Source organism: Macrosteles quadrilineatus, unplaced genomic scaffold, assembly GCF_028750875.1.
Source record: "Macrosteles quadrilineatus isolate MER2022 unplaced genomic scaffold, UCM_ALF_1.0 Scaffold_3__2_contigs__length_128488019, whole genome shotgun sequence".
In the NCBI taxonomy this organism is placed as follows: domain Eukaryota; kingdom Metazoa; phylum Arthropoda; class Insecta; order Hemiptera; family Cicadellidae; genus Macrosteles; species Macrosteles quadrilineatus.
The window spans coordinates 3,503,898-3,530,941 of record NW_026542596.1 but is presented as its reverse complement, the minus strand read 5'-3'; the positions used below and the strand labels follow the sequence as shown (position 1 = coordinate 3,530,941).

The following is a 27,044-nucleotide window of genomic DNA, read 5'->3' as shown; positions in this document are numbered from 1 at the left end:
TTGAAAGAACATTCAAAAGAATGTAATTGAAAATTGGCAAGGGATTCGTCCCATTTACCTTCAAAAAGATTAACCTGTAATGAAGCGCTTGTCTTATCCCCTCACAATAACGCGTAACCGGGTTTTAGACGTAGGGCAGATGCTGATCTTAATTGCAGCTATCAACCACGAAAGCTATATGCTGTGGGAACCCTCACGATCGCCGGATAGGCAGATGCCGCCCACACGAATTGTGTAGAAGAGCCTAAACGTGCTACTGTTTGATGATATCAGTGATTCTAAATTGCAGTCTGATTGAGAAGACTGACCAGCTCCGCTGGATTTGCAACTACATCACCTGTCACAATCACTTTAACCAATTAATAATTTTGAGTGACTTGTAACATTAGGTGCAAGTGTTTGGCTTCGCAACCTTCTAAAATTCTAAATTAATTTTGCAGGTTAGATGTATTGGTCACGAAACTCGTTCTTGGGGTTATACGTGCGAAAAGACGCCCTAGTGGCGGAATCACTCTTGCAACGTAAAAGGTGCGATTATACGCATAACGATATCATCTGTTTCGGTCTCAGGGCTAGATAGCCCATACCTCATCAGGTGCACACTTTAGTGCACTAAAGTGTGCACCTGATGAGGTATGGGCTATCTAGCCCTGAGACCGAAACAGATGATATCGTTATGCGTATAATCGCACCTTTTACGTTGCAAGAGTGATTCCGCCACTAGGGCGTCTTTTCGCACGTATAACCCCAAGAACGAGTTTCGTGACCAATACATCTAACCTGCAAAATTAATTTAGAATTTTAGAAGGTTGCGAAGCCAAACACTTGCACCTAATGTTACAAGTCACTCAAAATTATTAATTGGTTAAAGTGATTGTGACAGGTGATGTAGTTGCAAATCCAGCGGAGCTGGTCAGTCTTCTCAATCAGACTGCAATTTAGAATCACTGATATCATCAAACAGTAGCACGTTTAGGCTCTTCTACACAATTCGTGTGGGCGGCATCTGCCTATCCGGCGATCGTGAGGGTTCCCACAGCATATAGCTTTCGTGGTTGATAGCTGCAATTAAGATCAGCATCTGCCCTACGTCTAAAACCCGGTTACGCGTTATTGTGAGGGGATAAGACAAGCGCTTCATTACAGGTTAATCTTTTTGAAGGTAAATGGGACGAATCCCTTGCCAATTTTCAATTACATTCTTTTGAATGTTCTTTCAAATTACAAAACCAAAATCTCAACCTCTCCGAGCATTGAGATTGTCACACGTACCGTCTCGGGTGTGTACGATCCATGTTCGTGTGTGGTTTGTAGATTCGAAATTTGATTGAGCCTGCGCTATGTCCAATACGACTAATCCATCTTTCAGGATTAGAAGTGTGCTCTGTTGTTTCGACTTTATTTTAGTCTCTTCAGTCATGGATAGGTCCGAAGACCACCATGAGACAACAGTAAATGTGATTTGCGTGGAACGTGTTCATTACGAGATTCCAGCATTCACTGGGCAGTACGAGCGTTCGACTCGCTTTTACAAACTCTGTGTGACAGTGGAAGAATTTAGCAATCCACAATGTCAAGAGTGCCCTACTTTTCAAAATTTTCACAGAGACTATGTATATTTATTAATTATACCTCAATTAAGTTTAAAATGACTTTGATTAGTCATATCGAAATTCAGAAATGTCTACTAGAGACAGCTGAAATTGGGTTCCAGATTCCAGGAACCAATCAGCATGCGATGACAGATTTCAGTCATCCAAAGGCACTGGACGTGAAAACAAATAAACATCAAAATTGATGAGTCCGTCCACAATAATTCAAGAACAATGAGTAAATACTCAGGTGTGCCTGGTCAACTCTAAGTTGACAATTTCATCTTTTCAAAATTTAGAAACATCAAAATTCAAAATTTCAGTTGGACGATGAAAAATTTAATCCGTCCTCAACACATTATAATTCAATCTGTCGTGCACTAAAGTGTGCACCTGATGAGGTATGGGCTATCTAGCCCTGAGACCGAAACAGATGATATCGTTATGCGTATAATCGCACCTTTTACGTTGCAAGAGTGATTCCGCCACTAGGGCGTCTTTTCGCACGTATAACCCCAAGAACGAGTTTCGTGACCAATACATCTAACCTGCAAAATTAATTTAGAATTTTAGAAGGTTGCGAAGCCAAACACTTGCACCTAATGTTACAAGTCACTCAAAATTATTAATTGGTTAAAGTGATTGTGACAGGTGATGTAGTTGCAAATCCAGCGGAGCTGGTCAGTCTTCTCAATCAGACTGCAATTTAGAATCACTGATATCATCAAACAGTAGCACGTTTAGGCTCTTCTACACAATTCGTGTGGGCGGCATCTGCCTATCCGGCGATCGTGAGGGTTCCCACAGCATATAGCTTTCGTGGTTGATAGCTGCAATTAAGATCAGCATCTGCCCTACGTCTAAAACCCGGTTACGCGTTATTGTGAGGGGATAAGACAAGCGCTTCATTACAGGTTAATCTTTTTGAAGGTAAATGGGACGAATCCCTTGCCAATTTTCAATTACATTCTTTTGAATGTTCTTTCAAATTACAAAACCAAAATCTCAACCTCTCCGAGCATTGAGATTGTCACACGTACCGTCTCGGGTGTGTACGATCCATGTTCGTGTGTGGTTTGTAGATTCGAAATTTGATTGAGCCTGCGCTATGTCCAATACGACTAATCCATCTTTCAGGATTAGAAGTGTGCTCTGTTGTTTCGACTTTATTTTAGTCTCTTCAGTCATGGATAGGTCCGAAGACCACCATGAGACAACAGTAAATGTGATTTGCGTGGAACGTGTTCATTACGAGATTCCAGCATTCACTGGGCAGTACGAGCGTTCGACTCGCTTTTACAAACTCTGTGTGACAGTGGAAGAATTTAGCAATCCACAATGTCAAGAGTGCCCTACTTTTCAAAATTTTCACAGAGACTATGTATATTTATTAATTATACCTCAATTAAGTTTAAAATGACTTTGATTAGTCATATCGAAATTCAGAAATGTCTACTAGAGACAGCTGAAATTGGGTTCCAGATTCCAGGAACCAATCAGCATGCGATGACAGATTTCAGTCATCCAAAGGCACTGGACGTGAAAACAAATAAACATCAAAATTGATGAGTCCGTCCACAATAATTCAAGAACAATGAACATAAAACTGTTACGAAAAACATTATTGATCACATGAAAACATTTGAAGTTTCCTTCCAGATTCACAAGACTAATGTTTGATATGAGAACCACTTTGGATACGACAGATGTCAATACTATAGTCCAGCCTTTGCTATACTTTGATAAGGGTGTCCAATGTTTCTATAGCGTTAGTAGTCCATTGCCGGATCCCAGGTATGCTATCTGGTAATGGTATCGTGTATAAGGTCAATCGAAAAAAAACAAAACACAAAATACAAAAACAAGAAAAAATCGTTAATGGAGAGATCTTAGAGGCCAGTTCAGAAATGTCTATCGTACCACCGCGCCCGATCCACCTTTCAGGCAGCTTATTGTTAAGTACAGTCCTAACATCCAAGTTAATGGCTAGCTTGTGATTGGTTATTAGACTTGTGTAGAACATTAACATTTTACTAGTCAAGAAAAAAACTGAAACTTGTTAAAGTTCTTAATGGTACTTTTCATGCTGGGACTTTAACATATTATACAAACGAGAATTCCATACCAAAACCATTATGAAAATAAACATAAGTCATAGTTTATGGTTTTATAGTTTTAGTGCAGCCTCCAAGAAATGTAGGAAAAGGGGGTTTTAATTGCCAGGCCAACGTGGCCAACGTATCAGAGTGGGAAGTGACATTCATAGGGAAAATAACTATGTTCTAAACCTTATATTGATTAATCAATAAAAAGTAAACTTTACAAATGCATTATGTCTGACTTACAGCACGTTTTTAAATATACGGCAACTTATTCCATTAATTAATGATAGTTATTTTAACTTTTGTGTTTTCATTCAAGCACCAAATAGAATGTGTATTACAGAAAAAAATAAATTTAAATTAAACCTTTTACAAGTATGTTAATTTACAGCGTTTCTTAGTGTTTCTTAAATGTTTAACAATATTCAAGATTTCCCTCTCATTAGTTGGTTCTAGGTTCTAGGTATATACTTTCTAAAACTCTAGATCCTAAAAACTTATATTTCAATTTATCAAAGCTCCTAGCCATGTTTGAGAACAAAAAAAATTACTAAATTCGTTTACAATAATTTCAGGGTTTTGTATCACTGATTCCTTTATTTTCAAACTTATGTTTGGTTTCAAATTACATTTTCTGCCAAGGTCTGTATTAATAAGGTTCCATATGGTTTTACTAATATTGTTTGACTCTCTAATTCTAGAGTTAAAATGTTCTTTTCTAGCCTCGATAAGCAGATTACTGTAGCACGACTTGTGGTAGTTGTAAAGCCTTTTAATGTCAGAACCACAGGATGTACTAGCTATCACAGATTAAAAAAAAAATAACATATTTTTTGCATTTAAAATCTTTTTACTTTTCCAGAAATAACTTGTATTCTTGTTTTTATTTATGTTTAATTTCTTTGTTATTAAAGGAAAACTCAGATCATAATAGTAGGAAAAAACTGCAAAAAATCTATTAAACATCTCATTGGCTGTTTGACTACCTAATACACAATTCCATGACTCATTGTTTAAGTGGTAAATAAAAGTGTTTGTATTTATGGTATCAATAATTCTTTTTTTTACAATTTTTGTGCTGTTTGTTATTTTGGTTTTTAACATAATGGTACCTAATTGAAATTGCATAGTGGTCTGATACACTGGATCTAATACCACAGTGACTATGGTTACTTATGTACAAACTATTGCTTACAAAGATATTATCAATACATGTTTTAGACAATGGTGTTACTCTGGTAGGATCTCTTATTAGATATTTTAAACCAAATTCAAGGCTTAAGTATATGCTAAACATAGTAGCTCAGTGATAAAATTAAATCTGTGTGTCCAGCGATCTGGTGTACCAGTAAAAGCAGCTAAGAGGATTCAGTTCAACATGCCACTCAAGAGGATTAAGGGCTTCAGCTTTGTTGAGAATGTCACCGAAGGAATCTTCCCTCTAATGTGGCTTGAAGAGGTTAGTACAACTTTATGGAACATATGAGTGTCTACATAGCTTGTCAGCTAGCCAAGTCCAACCGCCACACTTGCTCTTTACCGGGTTTAACAAAAGCTCTGGAAAAATGTTGACTGACTATAACACGCCACTCACCAGTGGCGGTTCCAGAGAGGAGGCCATAGGGGCCATGGCTCCCCCTCCCCCCGAGAATCAGGAATTTTTATTTTTTTAATTCAAGCTTTAATTTTAAAAAATGTCTTACAAATTGCCGCACATATCCCCGTTTCCCACCATCCTATGCCTTCGTCACGTCAGTCATACAGTACCTCCTACTACCCACTAGTGGCTCAGTAGTCAGTTGAGTATTTGTTTTGTTACGGTTTATTTGTTAGTAACACAGTTTTACAAGATTGGACCTATATGCATTCCTCCACTTAAGCACAAGCATATGAGAAAATTATAATGGTAAGTAAAGGAAGCGTTTAAGGCTTAGGCCGTCGACACACGGGAAGACTGTTTTCCAACTGAAATCGGCAACTAGTTGGACAAACTAGTCACCAGCGTCCCGACCAATGTAGTTAGGTGGGACAGTGCACACGGTGCGACTGCGATGCGACCAGTCGTTAAGCAACCGGACCTGCCGGTTGCTAGGTGATTTCAGTCGCCTGGTTTGAACAACTTTTCGCATATTTGTATTGCGCTTCTCAAAGATCGGGTATACCAACTGCGATAACTCTTCGTAAGTACTTTTTGACATCCTGTTCATAGACTGAAATTTTGCATCTGTTTCTTTTAATGCAGCGGCAGCTACAAAGAGCCTACATTTAATATTTGTTTTAACATAAGGATGTACCCAATACCTTCTACGTTCTTGATTGTCTATAAAACACCAGGGCTTCTTAATCACTACCACTCATTTCAAACACCATACACAGTACACAGTATCGTTATAACAAAATTAGAACTCATTTACTGTCTCAACTCAACTACAGTCGCGTCCGTGTGCGGATTTAACCAACGCAACTGCAATCGTAATCACGTCACAAAAAAGTTGGTTCAACTTTAGTTGGGTTTCAGTCTTCCCGTGTGTCGACCGCCTTAAGCTTTGCTTAGCTGTTTTCTAAGCTAGGTTAGTCTAGACTCAAGATTGAGCAACCGCCATTAGAGTACTACGAGTGTGACGTTGCTGATGTCTACCTGACTACCACACTGACGTTTCTACAGAGTATTCACTCATGTAGACATGTGCGTTCAAGTGTATACATCAACAACGTCGCAGTGTCGCACGCGCACCCATCCGGCTGAAAAATGTCGTACAGACACCATCTATATTATAACCATAACCATTATAACCATCTATATTATATTATGCTTAATCTAATACTCCCCCTGGATACTGGCGCGTATGTGGTGGAAAACCGGGCCGTGCCCACCATTCGGAATGAATCTCTCTCTTTTACAAAAACATACATTCTTTCAACCTGCTCTGCTACACTTATTTTTTAACATAAAGATTTCAAATTTATATGGTTTTTTTCTAAAGACAGTGCTTATTACTGTGTAGTTAGTTTGAACCTTAACATATTTTGTTATAGTTTATTTAGGCAAAGTAAGATTGATGGTCGTTTTTTAACACCACTAAAAAGGAATACAATGTGCGTCGACATTATGAAACAAAACATTTAAAAATATACATATGAAATTACAGGGCCAGTAAGAACAGAAAAAGTGTTATCAAATGAAAAAAGGAAGTTGTGCACTTAAACTCTCCATTCAGATTACAAGATATTAACATTTTTCTTCGCCAGAGTGCTTAAAATGTCGACTTTGTAAGTATAATTTTTCAAAAATTTCCGGGGGAGGACCCCGTACCCCCCTCCCACAATGAGGGGTATTCCATACCCCCCAAACCCCCCGGTGGTTGTGGCCATGCTGGCCTAGAATTAGAATACCCCACACACCCTCAATAGAATGGTCTAGGTGAAGGTGGTGCTGGCGCAAAATACTATCATTGTTGAAATGTGAAGAATTTTTCTTTACTTTAGATACACTATTGTATTATCCTAAAAAAAAACAATCGAAACCCACATTTAAAGTTAATAACATTTAAGACAGCTAAATAATACGAGCATAGCTTGACTTTAAAAAATGATTATTTTATACTTAATTCATAAAAAAGTACCAACGATAATGGGTAAAGTATACATTTTTCTTTTGCATTAAATAGTAGTTATACTTATCAACATCAGTAAACTTACCTTACACCCTATGGTAATTGTTTAAAAACACATTTGTTAAAAATAGAATGATTTATAAATGTATTAAAAAATAATAGCATTGCTTTAGGTTTGGCCCCAATTTAATTCATAATTCGAAAATTAGAAACAGATTATTAAATAAGAGTAAACATATTAATCTCTTTTAGGGGATTGATCCCTTAAATTTAACGAAATAATTAATTGTTAGTAATTACAAATATGTAAATGATACTATTCTAAAGGTTATGCCAAGAAGTACCTTAATTGAGAAACAGCCTAGGCTAGATTCATATCACTGAAATGGAGTCAAAATACACCATGTCCAAACAAAAAAAATAATAAACTGAACAATTTTAAATTGTTATATAATACGTCCAGGCATACCTAGTCTATTTTGAAGGTGATCATATGATAACTGAGCTTAAAGTTTTGTTCAATATCAATTGTAACTATCAGCTGATTCATTGTTGTCGCTTGAAACTTGAAATTTCAAAATATTGCCCTGTCATTAATCAGGCACCATGAACGCACGAGAGAAAGTGGTACATTCAAAGTAAGTCAGATATTGCACTGCAAAAAACATTTATAGAAGACGCTATGGTTGACATCCACCATCACGGAACAGCTTTTAAGCCTGGTATGACAAACTTATGTTAACTTGAAGCTTACAACATTTAAAAGGTAATGGTAGGCCTAAAATCCAAAATGAAAGTCGCTGTGTAGCGCGTGAGTTAAATTTGTCAAAATCTAGCATTCATAGAATATTAAAAAAAATGTGAATATGAAAGCTTATAAATTGAAAATTCTACAACAAATAACCCCAGATTACAAACTTAAACATAAACACTGTGCAATTTGATTATTGAACATTTGTTACCTTATAGCCTTTGTTCTTGTAGAAAGATGTTAAATACTGCAATATATTTTGTATTGCTCCCTGTTTTATTTGCTCCCTATTTTATTTGCTCCCTGTTGCAGCAATCCTAAGTACGGCACTTGTTAAACTAATGCTATTTAAATAGGGAATAAATATGAAAATTTTAAGGAGATATTCTAGTGTAAATCAAATAAGGGAAATGGCAATTCTATTAGTCTGCAGGTTTGCTGCAGAGGGGGGTAAATACCATTACTTTACACTCTTTACAACGTATCTACGGACCCACAATGGTGTTTTGTGACGAGCGGCAACAACACTAGATCGTGTAGTGCCTACATACCGAACCACGGCAACGTCTGCAGCGACTTCTGGCCGAGACTGTACCGTTGGACCTTGTGAAATTTGGACATTGTGAAACGGTGATTATTTGAATGTTATAGTTTTGGACCTTATGAAATTTGGACCTTGTGAAAGGCTCTGTTTATTAATATTTTAACCGTTGGACCTTGTGAAATTTGGACTTTATGAACCTCACCCCTCTGCTAGTATCAGATAAATGTGCAGCCGAGGAGCATACTTACCAAACGTTGCTAGTAGTTTGAGCCTTGTTTTTACAACAGTCTCTACACTTCTGTTCACTTTGTTTTCTAATTTTGTTCACAGTCAGTGGAAATAGACGAGGCTCACCTTTGGCCTGTCAGGTTTGTCTTGATGGCCGAATGGATAGTCAACTTCATCTGTGTCTGTGTGGGTTCTCTTATGGTGAAGATTTTCGTCTGTGCGTTGCTCAGCTACCTTTATCTCACCAGAGCTTGCTGCTTCCGTAATATCTCCAGCAATAGAGTCACAGCTATCTTCTACCACCCTAGGAGCTCGAGTGATACTGACAGAGCTCAGCCGGATCAAACTACCATGTGATTTTGTAAAAAATACAAACACAGAACTAGAGTCAAGCTTCGGCTTAAGGTTTGCATTGAGGGCAAAATTGTTTCATGTTAAGTTTGTGCTCAAGACTTTGTGCTAAAGTTTGAGATTCGGTTGAAGAGGAGAGCAAAAGAGATGGTTTCATGATTGATTAATCTCCTCGGGATAGGATTGTAACCATTACAGATTTAAAGGGTAAACTCCCCTTATTACCGACTACCCTTCATCAAAATGTAGTAAATCTATTAGAATTGTAATTATGAATGTTAAATTAGTTTTTCCCACAGGTTACCTGACAAAGTTGGCTTCCTTGTACTGTTTATAGTACAGAAAGCTGCTAATTGCTGCATATTTATACTTTGTCGTACGGTTTATAGGTACTTTGTCGTACGGTGTATACTTTAGCGCACATCAGGATTCCAACGAAACAACATAAAACAGCATGGTTCTATTATGCACGTAATCCGTGTACGCTTGGAAATAGGTTGGCAACACTTAAAGATAATATACTATGAGCAGCTGATTGAACTACGATTTAACCTGTCATTTTGTGTTTATAGTTTCGGTATTTCTGAACTTTCTGGACTTTTCTTTTAAACGTTTTTAAAACATTCTTACGATCTTAATAGACAAGAAAATACCTTTAAAGAATTTTTTAGACGCGGAAACCACTTCAAATTACAAAAAAATACGGAACTATATTCTCAAGTCGCGGAGTACATTTCTTGCCGAGGAAAAATAGCGGAGTGATACGGACCGGGTACTACTTTCTCTAGGGCACCTATTTGTGTTGCCAGCTGAACCTAAAAACGTGTTGTATAGTGTTTGAAAGACTAATTATTTATATGCTTTATAGTGACTTTAGGAAAAATATAATGTGTAACACGAGTGCAAAAGGCCTTTGCTGCACTCGAGATCATTCCGCACGAGCCGCAAACATTGCTCTTGTGTGCAGCAAAGTGCCACTTTGCCCACTAGTTACACAAATAGTTACACAAATAACTATTGAGGCACTCATTTTCTTTTGCCGCACTCCAGCATTTCAACACAAAACAGTGTGCATTTAATAGGCATGTAATACGTGTACGCTTGAAAATAAGTTGGCAAAACTTAAAGGTACTACGACTACAATCAGCTGTTGCAGCGTTTCCGATTTCGTTCAATGCTTGGATTTAACCTAACCTAAAAACATGGTGTATAGTGTTTGAAAGACTGATTAGTTATATGATTTATAGTAACTGTAGGCAAAGTATAATGTGTAAGGCGAGTGTAAAGTGCCTTTGCTGCACTATAGAAACTTTCCACACCCACCTGCGGCTTCGTGCATAACATTTCTCTTATGTGCAGCAATGTGCCACTTTGCACATTAGTTACAAAAATAACTATTGCTTTATTACTCGTAGTTTTTAGTTTTAATAATCAAAGAGTTTTTGGTTAACTTGTGTTAAATTGTTTACTGTTCTGTTCTTGTATTTTTCTTTTCTGTTATATTGTAAAATATGAGGTTATTAAAGAAGAATAATGCAAAACTAAACATTTGGTAGGCCTAAATCAATTTCTGTTTTTCAAACAGCTGATTGTTAAACCAATGGAAAGGGCATGTTCATATTGTTTCGACAAGTTTATGTTTTGTCTCAGTTGCTTAGTTGAGTACAACGAAGCCTGCCAACAAATGGCTACTACAAAATAAGAAAATGGCATTTTACTGTCAGTCTTAACACGAGGCACACACACTTAAAAAATGGCCCAAAGGTTTAATGATACTTTTATTTTATATTACCTTAGATATAATATTGACGCTGAAATATAGACACAATCCTTTACACTGAAATATAGACAATAATATTGACGCTGAAATATAGAAACAATCCTTTACACTTTGGCTATTGATTGACACACTATGTGAAGTAGACATTCCATTTCCTTACTAAAGTTTAAGCCAGTAGGTAAAAAAATGAAATTAGTATAATTGGGCAACCAACAGAGTGTGCTATAGATAGATACTATTTTCTTCGACAGATTGGTAAAGGTTTTAAACATCGTTTCCCCTATGGACAAATTAATGTATGTTTGTTAGTTAAACATTAGAAAATCAGCAGAAGGGTTTTACTTGAATATCAGGGTTAGGGGTATTTAGGCTACAGCTAAACCAATCAAAGCAAGTGGATGGATGAGATAATGAAAGGTGTAGAAGAAAGGAAGGAGATCAAGTGAGAAAGATGTCGAGAGAGCGAGATAGGAAAAGATAAAGAGAGGCCTACCCAGATCAGAATATAACCTAAAAGAAATATGATATTTATGTAAATCAAAAGAAACCAAACTTGTTCTTAAAATGGGTTTTAATAAATCGTTCAAAGATTTGAAAACAGATATTTAATAAAGAATAAATATATTATTATCACAGATGGTTCATTTGGTTTACAACAACAATCCAGCCTTAACTTCATCAGCTTTAGTCTTGTTAGTCAACTGTTTGGCCAGCTCCAGGGCAAAATCAAAGGCAGTCCCTGGACCTCTGCTAGTGATTAAATTACCTGTGGAGAAACGTTTTTGGTAAGCAAATTTAATAAAAAGGATTAAATGGGAAATTTGCTAGTAAAATTCACAAAAATCAGTATTGCTGTTGATACAAAACAAAAGTATAAGAAGACAGAGAGCAAAAATATTCCCTTCTGTGTAAAGCGAAAACAAAAACACTTAACAGCAATGGTCAGAATCTCATTTGAGTGACAAATAAAAATATAACACAAGTAAAGTCCTGTTTTAATTTTAACTGAGTTTTTACTATCAATCAGAGTAGTTTTTATTATAATCTCTTAATAAATGTATAAATAATATTGTTTGTCTAATGTTTCAACACCCGAAAAAAATCCCCGTGTGTCACCGATCGTGCTTTAAAATCAAAGACACCAATGAAGGGTTAATGAATGAATGTACAACAAAGATATTTAGACCTTGATTAAACAATATTACTAACAATAATACACAATTGAGAAACCTACCATCAACGACAACCTTGTCCTCACTGTATTTGTAGTCTTTCACTAGTTCTCCCTTCACACTCGGGTAAGAGGTTAAGCTTTTACCAGTAGCAATACTATGTGTCTTCAGAACAGAAGGAGCTGAAAAATTTATAAATAAGAATATGATTCAAAGCTGCAGATCTTATTAAATTTATAAACTGCAGCTCTCTCTCTCTCTCTCTTTCATATATATATATATATATCTCTATATATATATCTACATTTACATACCAAAATGATGGTTTGAAAACTGGGATTTACCACTGAAATATATGAAATTCAAGGGAGCACAAATTCACATGTTCACCTGTCTTAACAATCAACTGCATAGGTTCCAGCTACTAGGAGAAATAAGGTTTCAAGTTAAGCAAACTGCTTATTTTGATGTTATTATAAATGTAATGTAACGTACCGGTAAACCAATTTCTAAAGTTTTCACTTATTCTTTTTAGTCTACATAATAGTCATATTGATAAATTTTATTGCACAAAAGGGAAATTTGGAAAGTGGTTGACAATATATTTCTTACTTTTAACCGCCAAAATAAAACTAGACCTAAGTTATATGCCTATAATTAAACGAATTGATAATTTTAAGAATCGATTAGCCTATCTCAATTATTCGCTGTTAGGAAATTATTACAAACAAAAATTTAATGTATTTATAAAAAATGCATTCTCATCACAAAATTAAATTATAAATGGCTCAGATAAAAAAAAACGAATTAGTGAAGTTAAGAGAAAATCATATTCCAACAAAATCAGAAGCAAAATGTTAAGGCTGCCGAGGAGATTCGAACCTGAGATCTCACGATCGTCAGTCGAGTACTCTAGCCACTACACCACCAACTCTGTTTAATCAACGGCGTCGACACGATATTTTAGTTCCGCAATCCCAGTAACTGGCGTGGCAACCAATAATGCTTTTAAACATATGTTAAAACTACGGTATTTCCACGATCCCAGTGGCTAACCCCAACCCCTCACAACAATAATACTGGTAAACAGTTATTGAGGTAATTGAATTGGTGAGTTTTGAGTTTTATGAATGTTCAATGCAAATAAGTCTTCTGTACAAATGATTCTTTATTTAATAATGAAGAAAGAAGACATTGAAGAAAAATAGAGCAAGCAAATTCTACATACAAGAGGTAATAATATTATAATAATAATCGTTATTGCCTTTTAATAATACAGGTATCGCATAGGCCTACCATGATTGATTTGTATGGGTGCGTACACAAAGAACGCCGGTTGCCGGCGGGAGCAAACCGGCAGCTTGCTCCTCGTGCTTATAAGCGCGGCAAAAGCTTGAAGCCGTACATAAAGAAAGCTGGTAACAAGCGCGACAAGTCAGTTCACTTTGAGCAGTGTCAAAGATGTCTTCGTCTAGTGATGATGTGTTTTTGGCGGAGAGTGTTCATGTAAAATTATTGCAAAGGAGGAAAGTCGGTGTTCATGTTATTAATAGACATAGGAAGAAACTTGGTGAAAACCATCACTTGTTTCTGCAATTAAAAGGTGACCCACAACGGTTCTACACATACATGAGAATGGAGCTAGCGACTTTTGATTACATATTAAGAAACATTGAAGGACGTTTGGTTAAAAAATCGCCTTCTTTTGATAAACTTTGGAAATTAAATCATCTGTATCAACCATCACGCTATGACACCCACCAACTGCACAGTACAAAGACCACTCGCGGACTGAGCCGGTTGCCGGAACCGGCTTATAAGAATGTTCTCTTCATACTTGTTTGACGGTTGACGCCGGCAGCTCGCGCTTGTTGCGCTTGTTGAGCCGGCACCGGCGTTTACTGTGTACGGGCACACTTGAAACCATGTTAAGTTCTTCTCGAGCCGGGACGCGCTTACAGCGGCCGGTTTGCCGGCGCCGGCAACCGGCGTTCTTTGTGTACGCACCCTAGTATAGAAATTATTGAGCGGAGCTAAGCGAAGCTCTTATACTACACTCTTGCTTTTGTTTTACAAATACTCCTCCTGAACGGCTGAAGCGATCTGCACGAAATTTAGCACAGTCGTAGTAACCAACCATATAGGAAGGTATGAATCTGAAATGGTAATAATCAGACCACAGGACTTTTCCCTACGTGAATTTAAACTTTTAGAAATTTAACATGGGCCTTATGGGTTAGTTGGTTGCCATGGCATTATTTTCAAGATAACAATAAAAAGGTTAACAAGAGTCGAAACTTATGTTAGTCAACGAATCGTCTGAAATAGCTGACTACAAACCGTACAGAGGAAAAGGGAAGAACAATTGGATTATTAATAGCATTGAGCATAATTTACTACAAAATGAATAACCAATAATAAGGGTTGCCGGAATCAGGCTGATGCACCATATTGCGTTTGGATACTGTAAATAACTTTTACAGTATTTTATGTGAGCAAGACGTGCCATTAATGTAGACTTTGAATATGTAACTTACTGCAATTCGTAATAAATAGGAAATTTTGCAAATTTTGCAGTCTACAAATAGGAATTCCATTAATGTGAACCAAATATAACACTCATAGTTTCGATACTGCAATTAGACAATTCGTTGACGTGAACCCGACGTATCATTGACTTTGAATACTGCACATAGACATCCCATATAAGTGAAGCAGAAGTAGGCCTAAACGTACCATTGACTTCGGATACTGCAATTAGGCATTTTATTTATGTGAACAAAATAAATGGACCATTAATTTATGATACTGAAAGTAGACTATTCATTTACATGTACCATTGAGTTTGGATACTACAAGTAAACAATCCGTCTACGTGAACCAGACGTACAATTGACTTTAGATTCTGTAAATAGGCATTCCATTTATGCGAACACATTTAATTTAGGAGAACTAGATGAAACATAGAATATGGTTCCTGCAAGTAGACAATTCATTCACTTAATCCTGACTTATGAGTGACTTTGGATACCTACTGCAAGAGTGACTTTGGATACCTACTGCAAATAGGCATTCTATTTTAAAATGCGAACCAAATATATCATTGACATTGAATTAATATGCTGGCTCCGCTCAATATTGCAAGAAGTAGGGATGGTCAAGTCTCGAAATTCCGGGAAATTTTCGGGAAATTTTAAATCTCGTTACACGAGACGAGATTTCTTTTTGGCCGAGATTTTTATCGAGACGAGAATAAAAAAAAAAAAAATTCAAAACGCCTGCAGAAAGTCAATGCAATACCCGCAATACAGGAGCGTGTTGTAGTTGCGTTTCCTATGCGAAGGCGTTCTTATTTAATTAATTCTTTAAATGTAAATATTACTTTAATAACATTTGAGAAGTTTTGTTTAGTGTAAGCAGTGTGAGGAATGTTTTATTACTATAAAAAGTCAAAACAAGTAACTATTTTATAAAAATTAATATTGCTTTTATTTTAGGATAAGTTGAACTCTATCCTAACTGATATCACTATGTTTCCTAATCGTAGGCATTTTTAATAAGTTAGGCGTGATTAATAAAAAAATGTTATGCTGATGTTTTTTAATAAAAGATTGTAAATATTCTTGCCTATTATCATTATTTTTGTATTTAAACAGTCATCTAACAATGTTACAAAATCAGGTAACAATTTTGAACGTGCATTTCCCGTTGCGTATGAGAAGGGAAATCCCGTCTCGATCTCGTCTCGAAATTTTATGAGAAATAAAAAATCTCGTCTCGTCTCGTCTCGAACTAAAAATCCAATCTCGTCCATCCCTAGCAAGAAGACAACTGCATTGTACACCTAGTTTAAACTGTCAAACCATATGTTATAATACCATGTTAATGTCATTAGTATAGGCATAGACAAAAATAATTAAATATAGACTGTCAGCCGTGCTGTGGTTATCATAGGTTCTGGCGCACACCGCTGAACTGTTAGAAAGTCGGTGCCAGTACTGGTTTCTAAAAATTCGACTCTCGGTTCACAGCACCGGTACAAACGTGGTCTGTAACCAAACCATAGGCATACCTTAAAAGTAAAGTGCTAACGTTGTAATTTTTTATATAACATGTTTATAGTGTAAAAGGTTTTATATGACGATATAGCAATCAACTTCTTTTGTTTATGGGTGTGTTTGTGATCAAAACTACAAAAAAAAAATCAGGAGAAGATTATCTTCAAGAAGTATAGGATAAGTTGGCAGTTCAGATTCTAAATTAGCCTAATTCAAAACCAATTCGGTTGTTTTTAGATATTTAAGGGTTCATTTAAAAAGCCCTTTCGTTAAGTGCAGGAACCGTAATGAAAGGGTAGTATTTTTAAACAAATTTAAAGTTAGCTGGATTTTATTTAATTAGTCTGAAACCTTAACAGTCGTGTTTGTTTTGTAAATTTACAGTATATTTTTAATGTCTAAATTATTTCTCCTTTATTCACCATTTAATACCCAAAACTATCAGAGTTCTAAGCCCCTTTCTTTGCGGGTGAAAGAATTAAGTCTTGGGAGCATCCCAAATCAAACTACCACAAAGAAAAGTTATCTAAATTTATTAAATATTATCTCGCTAAATTCTTTGTTTGGATATTATATTAACCCTCCGAGTGTTATTTGTCGCTGCAGCGACACATAACACTGTTTACGGCGAAGGCTCTAAGACTGACAAAATCGGATTGAACTGGATCGAGTTAGGTATCGTTTTATTTTACAGATTCAGAGCTTTCTCCGGAGGTCTGTCTCTAAGCGCTATTCACTTTAGTTCCGAAAATATTGTAGCAGACAGCTGACGTGCGTATTTGTAAACAGCTTGGTTATCCTCGGACCGATGACTGATGTGTTTTATTACGTTTATCATTGTTTTAGTGTTAAAAATCAAAAGTAGTGATATACGTGGTGCATTATAAGAAGATTTAAGTGATTTTGAAGGGCTGGTTGATGATCCTGAAGAAGTAGGTAGTGATATTGATGTAAATTATCAGCCAGATTCCTAGCTATGGTTAGGCTATGCATTCTTAGCTAAACGCTATGTACTGAAATCTGTTTTTTGCCCATAACTTATTTATTTGCAAATCTACTTCCTTATATTATTATATATTTGTAATCCTCATAAAATTTAGAACAAAGTGGCTATTTTCAAATATTTATAGGCCTATAATTTATACAATTTCATTGAGCGCAAACTTATTTTTTTTTTCCAAAATATTTTTTTTTACCTAAAAAAATTTTTTGAAACAAATGTTTCTTATGTTCTATGTATAATATTGAAGCCCATGATTTTCCAAACAAAATGGTATATAGAACAGTAGGCCTATAATTAACATTGTTTTCAAGCTTCTCAGATCCGTTTTAATAAAACCTTGCAAATGAGCAAAAAATGGGCAGACATTAAGGCCAAAACAAGGGACACTCGGAGGGTTAATTAGGCCCTGAAGACTCTCTGTAGGATTTCTTATATTATATTTTTGATTAGTAAATTGCTTTGTTATACCCATGTCTTTCGTCAAATAGTTTAAAATTCAATAAGAGTAGTTTTATCAGATTGGCTAGGATAAAATACTCATTGGTTATACAGAACTGTTTCCAAAAGTTAATCAAAATTGTGAAAACATTTTAATAATGATTTTATATATATGAGTTATATAGCTCCCCCTGAGCGTCTGCAGGATTACCTGAGCATTTCTAGAGCCATGAGCCTTCGATTAAATTAAGTTAATAATCAGTCAAAACAGTGAACAGCTTCGTATCGACCCCTGGATTTTGGCTTGGCTTTTTTTGAGCGCTCGAGGGAAGAAACTCGAGTGTGGCTGATTTTAAGGGTAGGCCTAGCCTGATTTTGTGACTACAAGTTCATTCCCCTCCTCCCCCTAGAATGTTTAGTGAAAAAATAACTAATAATGGTTAAAAACGTACCTTGTCAGACAATCCTTGACATGTTTTATAGTGTCGAAAATAAACTTGCTACATGTTTCGGTGGTTATTAAATTCCATCATCGTCAGGCACACAAAAGGAACCACTTCTTGAGGTGTCGTCAGAGTTGTTACATACATTTAACACAAACACAAAACACGAAACGATTAAATACACGGTAACAGATAGGCCTATCAACTTATGCACGTACATTGCCGCGGGCAGGACTGGAAGTAGACAGAACCAGGTTATTGAGGAAAGACGTGGACTCTGGATTGTCGTCTGCGTTATAACAGCTGATATAGGACTATTGTAGTGACGGAGTAGAGTGTTGAAAATATAATGGGATTCATAATTGAGTTTTTCATTCAAAATTTGTGTGTTGTCCCTGGCAAGTTTATTTTCGACACTATAAAACATGTCAAGGATTGTCTGACAAGGTACGTTTTTAACCATTATTAGTCATATTACGCAATCCTGGGGCTATAAAAATGAATTATAATTGAAAAAATAAACTGTAATGTTTCAAAACAATAATGTAAAAACCCTAACTACATATAACGAACAGAAATAGTTGAATAGACAATGCATTTCAACACATTAGAGACCAAAGAAACACAATTTATAAAACTGTCTTGGCATTTTTCTTGGATAGTGAGGTTATAAAACATAATTTTAGAAGTATCTATTAAGTACGGTTGATTTGCCCGGGTTAATCGAGGTCCTACTGTATTACTTTTCCAAATCTTTTCCGAAGGTTTTGGCGGATTACTAAGCTTGGCGGATTACTAAGCGTGCCGGATCATAGGAAGTTTTCTGTACATGACAGGCTTACATGAGTATTTTTACATACTAAGTAAACAATCTTGAGTAAACAACAAAGAAATGTCAATTATCCAACAATTTAAACTGAAAGTTAAAAAAAATTCTTAAAACGTCTAATCCTAATTCTTAAGTCTAATTAAGACAAAGCACAGATAATATAACGGGTTATATTATCTGTGGACAAAGTCAGAAAGATGTGCGCACTGTCATCGGTTGACTGTCGAGTTAGTAAGGTTCTACAGTACTGTACATTTCCTTTTTTAGAAGGAAACCCATAATATTAGAGATATTAAACTTAAAAATAATCAATGAAACTAATTCTTGTGCTTTATTTATAGTACCTGCACAAATAGCAGCAATTATTCCTCCGGTCTCCTCTTGTTTTGAGAGCACTGATCCAACTTCAGTAGACTTAAAAACAGAGAACATTCATTTCAATGTGGTCCAACTCTAGTTAAGTACCTATTGAGACTGACAAAATGCCAAAACTTAACCCTAGAGTAGTGTCTTGATTTTTATCTCACATTTAGAGCCTTAACAAATTTATGTGTTATCGCTATGTGTAATTGATTTATTGCCATTTATACATGATTTGTAGTTGTTTGAGCAAAGTGAAACTCACCCAGCAAAATAAATTTGCTTTAATATCCTTATTGAAATTTTGTAAACAGGCTTCAATGTATTGTTCAATATAGGACCGATTTAGTCGTCATTTATTACACAAAGTAATAATTAAATTAATATCAATAGCAATTTTATGTATAGAATAGAATAGAATAGATTTATTGGTCATTCAGTAATTACACTATAATTACAATAGACTTCGTCAAGTTTAAACAATAAGTAGTCATAATACACAAGAGTCATAAATAATAATCTCTACCTATACAAACGTTACCGTGCTTATATTATAAATGTATAAATTAAAAATGAATATTGTATGCATCAATCACTGTGTGCGTAGTAGGGAGAGACGTGTTAGTGGCAAGGCAGGCCCCGAGCGTCGGCGGGTCTCAAATTTTGCATCCTCTTCTACCTAATTTATTTCCAAAACTATTCATCATTAATTTTTCCAAAAAATATATGTTATGATTCAACTCAAGCTCTCAAACTTTGCCGCTGACGAAACTTTCCTGACCAAAAAATAAAAAAAAAATTCTAGGTCGCTTACTTTTTCATGTTCTAATTCTTAATTTTATAATTTCTTTGGGTTTTGGCGGCTGTTAAACTTACAATAAAATTATTTGTTGTATTCCAACCTTACTGTCAGTGAGATGCACTAATTTATAGTAGCTGTGTCAAATTTGGTAATTTTAAGTCTTCTCCAAGTGTGTCTTATCATCATACATTTGGAAAAGGTGATCTACTGCTATATGCAGCAGTTGCCGTCACTTGCCCGTATAAGTAGTGGGGGATTGGCTTCACTGCCCGCAATGCTTGCTGGATATATGTAGCCCCTCTATTTCTATTCTGTGCTCTCTGCTCACACAGAAATCACTTTTAAAACAACTTTTTTTATCAGGGGGCCCAAAACGGATATATATCCACCCAAAACTCAAACTGGAAAATTTTTACATAGACAAATCTTTTATCATATTAACTTGTAGGGAGTGACAGTAAAAGTTATTTCAAAAATTTTGAGATATTTACCTAAATAAACTTAATACTTCATGTTTTTTTCCATTCTCAAAGTTAACGTAAACACAAAGCCTTTGAAAAAGCTTAATTCAATTCTCAAAGTAAACTAAATTGATGTCCCAAGTTGCAACATCAAACCCCCTTATGGTCACCCCTGGGAGACACCAGTGTGGCCCCTAGCGGGGGGAAAAGGAACTTGAAAATATTACGTCATCGGACTCACAGACCGAAGACACCACTATAGAGTTAACAGTAATACGGAAACCCTGCCTATACTGACACTAAGAACCGAAACTCCCGGTCTATGAGACCCCATTTGAAAATTATGGGCCCCGCTTAGAAGCACACAAACCGAAACCCTGGGCCTGTGAGACTCCGCTTTAAAAAAACACTAACGCTGGGCTTCTGAGACGAGCATGTTATAAACAGACAACCTGTCAAGTATGTAAATTGGAAATTTATTTTTTTTTTTTGGGGTAATTCTGTGAAAGTTCAAAATATTGTTTTAAAAATACATTTTTTTTAACAGTGGCTAAGTTTAGTGGTCTTAACAAGTTAAAATTCATTAAAACTCACTGTGGCAAACTTCTTATACCCCATACCGCCTGGGAGCACGACAGCATCGTAGGGGCCTTTCTTGACAGCCTCAGCCAGACTTGTGTCCGGCACGATGACCACATCCCGGCTACACTTCACTGGGTTCGAACCTTCAACTCCAGCCACAACCACCTTGACCTGGACCATCCAATTTTGTCATACCATCTCATCATAATATTTAGCCTAGGCCTACTTAAAAATTTATTTACCTGGACACAAAAACTAAACGGTAAAAAGAAAGAACTATGTGTTGTTTGGTTGAAGCCTAAAAAGAGCAATTTTTTTTAAACATTATTGCCACCAGGACTGATGTAGAATGATATGATAGGTTACGTACCTTTTTTATTCCGTCGTCAGTCCTAAAATAGTCAAAGGGTGACTAGTTTCGGGTCAGAAATGACCCATTTTCATCAAATTGATTGGTCCAAAATCTGACAGAAGTCTTCGTTATGAGGTACAAACACATGTCGACACATAAAGTTCACACATTTAAGACACAAAGCACATTAAATGAAAGTAGCCGGCTACATTTTATAAGAGACACACTGACGCAGGTAGCACGGCGGACACGACGGAACTAAAGTTCCGTTCTTAGTTAATATATATTATCCATAAACAAGTAAAATACAACAATTTTCATTTCCTCCATATGAATAACATGGGAATTTTAAATTACATTTTTTTAAATTTTTTCTGTGACCGTTAGGCATACAACAGCGCTTAAATATACTAAATTATTTATTTTTTTAAGCTCTACAAACTGGTTTTGAAAATAAATTGCAAAAATATTATTTATAGGGTCAAAAATGGGAAAATCCGATTATGCTGGATCTCAAACTCGTACACCCCGTACACTTTGATTTTAACGGAATCTAATCTACTTAATGTGGGCAAGTGATCAGTGAACCGGGTGATTATATAAAAAATTAAAAAGAGCAGGAGATGTAGGGCCTGGAATTGTACCCCCTGCCAACATCAAATTATTTATGTACAGTGTGGAATTGTACCACCCTCTTGGACAGGTAGTGTACGGGCTGGGAATTGTACGCCCCCCCCCCCCCCCCATAAGCAACATCTTCAAACGTCTTTCAATAAACTTAAGTGGTAGGCCTGTTATTAAAATGAAATCGTAGTGAATGCCTTCTAAAAAGTGACATATGTTGGATCGATTTTTAAGACTACTAGTGTACCTGTTGCTCGGATTCGAGCAATTGCGAAGTATTACAGGAGTTATTTTAAAACTAATAACAGTTAATTAATAATTTCTGATGACTAAAAAGAGTCGACTCAAAGATTATGGAAATACTTAGATGTACATAACAGTTCGATATAATCAACATTTCTTACAAAAATATCTTATAATTTTTCAAAAGCTGATCTTGATTTTAGTGTTTTCTAAAAATTTTTCCCACTCATAACAGCATTAGGTTGTCCATAATAACGATTATAAATTCTAAAATAAACATTATTTCTATTTCTTCTACTTGGTGGTGTTCTATGAGTTACCTATGTTTCCATAGTTTGCAAATACGCCTCTTTCAATGAATTCTCAAGAAATGCAGCACAGTGCTAATTCAGTTTTCTTTTTAGTGTATCAAATTGTCCAGGCTTTCTCGCTTCTTTCCATTGTAATATTTACGACCAACACAAATTCAAATAGTAAATATTTCATTTCAACCAAGTCAGTAAATGTTTGTAACACACGTTTCCTTAAACTGCAAACTAAAATATTTTAACAGCAACTAAATTATCCAGTTGATAATAATGTACCCGGTAAACAAATATATTCTTCATTGGATAACATGGGAACTTAAAAGCCACTGCGACAAAGCCCAAGGGACTTTTTCAAAAATATTTATAATTTTGAAAAATACAATCATGTAGCGTATTAATAATAGGCCTATATAGATAATCACTTTTAAACATTCATTTCATCACACCGAATGTAACCAACACTACATGATAATTCAGTAAAATACCATGTACGGTAAGGTAAATAAATTCAACTATAGGCCTATTATTGCACTTACGATTAATTAAATCCATTATGTAAGATAAACGTTTTTAATCTCACTTGGTCGGGATTTGCTTTCAAAACGTGATCGAAAATGTTTGCGGTAGGTATTTGTAAAAAACTATTTGTTTATAAACATATCAGTGACAGCTAGAAAAAATAATCTTGATCCTAACAGCTGTTCGTTATTTCATATGTGATTAAGTTAGGCCTATGTGATAACAAAATTGGACAAAACTTGACAAAAATCGCACCAAACTGCATTTTTGAACGTCCGTAGCCTAATTTTATTTAAAAAAGTAGTGAGGCCATATTTTAATGGCTAAAGACACTCTCGCCAATCCAGTGAATACATTAAAATGACTTGACTCTTGATAGGTACTCTCGTTTTCCTGGAGAAGATAGAGTAAAATGCCATCTTGAGTGTTACAGACGGACAGAACGACAGACAGACAGAAATAGAGATAAGACTCGTTCTGCTTCTCTAATTTATAAAACGTAAAAATAACCTAAAAATATATAACTTAATCCTGAGCAATATTCAGACAAAACTATAGGCCTAGGCCTAATTTTATTTACATAGATATCGTTTGGTTTGATGAGGTAAGGTTAACCTAACCTAACTAACCAAACGATATAGTTACTGTTGTGTATTGTAAGTTTATATTGAAATAAATAGTTAAATAAATGTAAGTTGAAAATGAGCTTTATTTTGTCACTGGTTTATTTACATTAATTGAATCACATTTTTGAAAATAACATAGGCCTATGATTAAATTATTAAATGCATAGCATTTGAAACATAGAGATACAACAGTTTCTTCCCCACTAAATTTGATTCAAAAGTCCAGTCTTTTCCGTTGCTTTCTCGTTCTGGCTGATTTGCGAGGAACATCTGTTGAAGCATTGTCATCTGTTTGAGGATTATTAAGTTATGTTCACTGGGTTGAAGCCTGATTTCTGCATTTTCAAGTTGATCATTGTTATCTTCTCTGCGTTGAAGCCTGATTTCTATATTTTCCAGATCATTGTCCTTGAATGTCACGTTCTGTTGTTGCGAACTGGTATTTTCTTTAGGAGATGAGCTGGAGTGTGTTTTGTCTGCTGTTTCTGGCACTGATGTTCTCTTCAACTGATCGATGTGTCTCTTGCCAAAGTAACCTTTGTCCAGTTTGACTTTGTAGTGCAGAGCTCCAAGTTGAAAAATAACTTTTCCGAACTTCCAGCCGTCTAAGGAACGTACTAATATTCTCTCCCCCACTTTAAATGAACAGCTTACTTGTTGAAAGCCTGGATGTAATGATGTGTTTTTCTTAGGAGGTTTGAGAGCATCTAGTTTTGTTCTGATCTTTCGATTCAAATACAGTTCAGCCGGTGATTGTCCGCATTGTAGAGGTACAGCTCGGTAGCAAAACAGTGTATTGAATTTGTGATTTAATATTCTTTAGAGGATCTTCAGCACAATTATTCAAAGATGTCTTTAACGTTTGCACATAGCGTTCCGCTAACCCATTGGTTTCTGGGTGTCCTGAGGCGATAAATTTTTTAAATATGCCTAGCTTTGTCGGCAAAAATCTGTAAATTCTTGACTAGTAAAAATTGTGGCATTATCAGAAACTAGTAGGCCTACAGCAGGATATCCATGTGTAGAGAATATATCATTTAGAAATTCTATTGTCATATCCGTGGATGGTGCGTTTTTGGTTATTCGAACTTCAAGCCATTTAGATTTAGCATCAATCACTACTAGGAAATGGTGTCCATTAAATGGTCCTGCAATAGTCCATGTGAACTCTTTCAAAGTTTTCCTTAGGGATTTCCCAAGGGTGAAAAACTTTTGTTGGTTGTTTTGACTGCAAAGCGCAAGCTGCACATGATCGAACTTTATTTTCAATGTCTTTGTCGATTCCGGGCCAATAACAGTGGAGTCTTGAGAGTCGTTTCATTCTTACCATTCCTATGTGTGTTGCATGAAGCTCTTCTAAAACATGAAGCCTCATCCCATCCTCGTTGCCATTTCTGTTGTGTTTTGTAAGTTTATATAGGTATTGAAAAAAATAGTTAAATAAATGTAAGTTGAAAACGAGCCTTATTTTGTCACTGGTTTAACTTATTTACATTAATTGAATCACGGTATTTGAAAATAACATATGATTAAAAATGCATAGCATTTGAAACATAGAGATACAACAGTTACCTATCCAATGAAACAATTAAATAGGCTAATCGATATTTTCATTTGGTTGTTTGTGCCAACAGATAGCCTACGAAAGTCTACCCCGATACTTGGCTAAAAACATCAGTAGTTTAACCTAACATCTTAACTTACATCGATGTAAAAAACATAGAACTTCAGAAACAGCATCGACTAAGTTTATCGATGCTCGACCCTAAGTTAGTGGAGCGTAAACTTCCCATCTAGGCCCTAACCAATAATTTTCAAAGTCGGATATCAAAGTTTCACCCCACAGTGCAGTGTGCATCACACTGCTCCTTGGCAAATGATGAGGCCGTTGTGAAAACTAACTCAAATCTTTAAGAATCAATCAATCGAGCATCTAGAAGTTAAGTTAGGCCTACTTGGGTAATGACTAAGTTTAGGATATTGTCATTACTAGGCTAGAAGCAAACAAACTTTCTTACCCCAGCACGACGAAGTACATCTGCTGTTATGGTAAATTCCATCTCCTCAGTTCCTTCTACAATTAATACAAGAGCAGATTTTGCCATTCTAGGTGCAGTTGAGAAATTATTTGATGTTGGAACACAACTGATACTACTCTGACTCTTACTACAAGGTCTAAAGATAAGCCGGCTTGATAGTAAAATTGAACTGAAACCTGAAACAGAACTGATATTAAGGAGTTTGACTAGTTTGAGTTTGTTGAAGTTAAAAAATCTCCTTATCAAGGTCATGATCGTTCAGGTCTTTTACTTGGCTTCGAACTTTGAACAATACAGCTGCAACCAACACAACCTCTAATAAAAACTCTTAAGCTCCCAAAGGCATTGGTTTTAAACACGGCCACCTTTAACTTCAGGCCACGGCCTTCGAAGGGGCAACATCGCAAGTAAGTAGGGTTGTATCAGCTGTTTTGTTTGTTGTCAACTAGAGCTAATGCTATTTGTGTTTTTTAGCAGAGCGAAGCTAAGCTCTTTAGGTCCTTTGGGATCTACTTCAATGCAATTACTTGCAATGCTTTGCTTGCAATGCTTTACAGCATTTAATCTCAATGATGGCTGAACATATTTTAGCCAAACGTACCAAGATTGTTTGTGCGTGTTCTTAAATTTACACAAACGGTTACCATTCAGTTAATGGTACAACTAATATGAATAACAGAAGGCTCTAACACCCCTCCTCTCCAGGAGTCATATAGAAATGATTGTAGGACATCCTAGATGGTACTCCTTCAAGAAGTGTTGTAAACTCAGTGCTGTAAATCACTCTAATTCTAGAAATGTTGGGATTTTAAGTACGAGAGAACCAAAAATGAAACGGTAACTCAATACAACAAGATTGGGTTCAATGTCGTCAAGTTTGCAAGGGCCTGGTCTCGTTCCCCATATTCCAGCTATCCAAAATTAAGTGTGTCCTGTGTGTCTTTCGATAAACAGATGTTCTAAGACTGTTCAAATGCTTTTTACGCAAATGTCCAAAAAGGGGAGTTTGTTTTGTGATTCCACCTCCATGGTTAGTTTTATGGAAGATGAAGTGCTATTAAGGTGCTCTAAAAACTCATTCAATTTATCATCTCCATGAGGGAAAACCACGAAAGTGTAATTGACATACCTCCACCATATCTTCGGTTTTAGTCGAGCTGAAGCCAAAACTTTTTGCTCAAACTCCTCCATAAAGATGTTGGGGAAGATAGGTGACTATGGTG

At 35.8% G+C, this 27,044-nt stretch overlaps 2 protein-coding genes across 2 annotated transcripts in view; one reads left to right on the top strand and one right to left on the bottom strand.

The window, feature by feature from the left end:
• Positions 1-10,160, top strand: part of LOC128988452 (sensory neuron membrane protein 2-like) — a 44,473-nt gene extending 34,313 nt beyond the window's left edge. The window contains exons 9-10 of the mRNA XM_054409745.1: positions 5,028-5,153; positions 8,934-10,160. Coding sequence (XP_054265720.1) covers positions 5,028-5,153; positions 8,934-9,188 — 381 coding nt within the window. The 3' untranslated portion in view covers positions 9,189-10,160. The remainder of the gene's footprint in view (positions 1-5,027; positions 5,154-8,933) is intronic.
• A 1,392-nt stretch (positions 10,161-11,552) lies between these two features.
• LOC128990132 (protein dj-1beta-like) lies at positions 11,553-26,114 on the bottom strand. Its single transcript, XM_054412395.1, has 5 exons — positions 25,801-26,114; positions 21,123-21,281; positions 19,250-19,319; positions 12,197-12,316; positions 11,553-11,728 (listed from the first exon to the last, which is right to left on the bottom strand). Exons 1-5 carry the CDS (start codon positions 26,071-26,073, stop codon positions 11,613-11,615), a joined length of 738 nt encoding a protein of 245 aa, XP_054268370.1. The 5' UTR covers positions 26,074-26,114; the 3' UTR covers positions 11,553-11,612.
• Positions 26,115-27,044: the final 930 nt, after the last annotated feature.

Coding starts and splice junctions, on each gene's coding strand:
- LOC128990132 (XM_054412395.1), bottom strand. CDS start 26,073: ATGACCTTGATAAGGAGATTTTTTAACTTCAACAAACTCAAACTAGTC. Junction 21,282..25,800: donor ATGTACTTCGTCGTGCTGGG/GTAAGAAAGTTT, acceptor TGGATGGTCCAG/GTCAAGGTGGTTGTGGCTGG. Junction 19,320..21,122: donor GGTATAAGAAGTTTGCCACA/GTGAGTTTTAAT, acceptor TCTGTTTTTAAG/TCTACTGAAGTTGGATCAGT.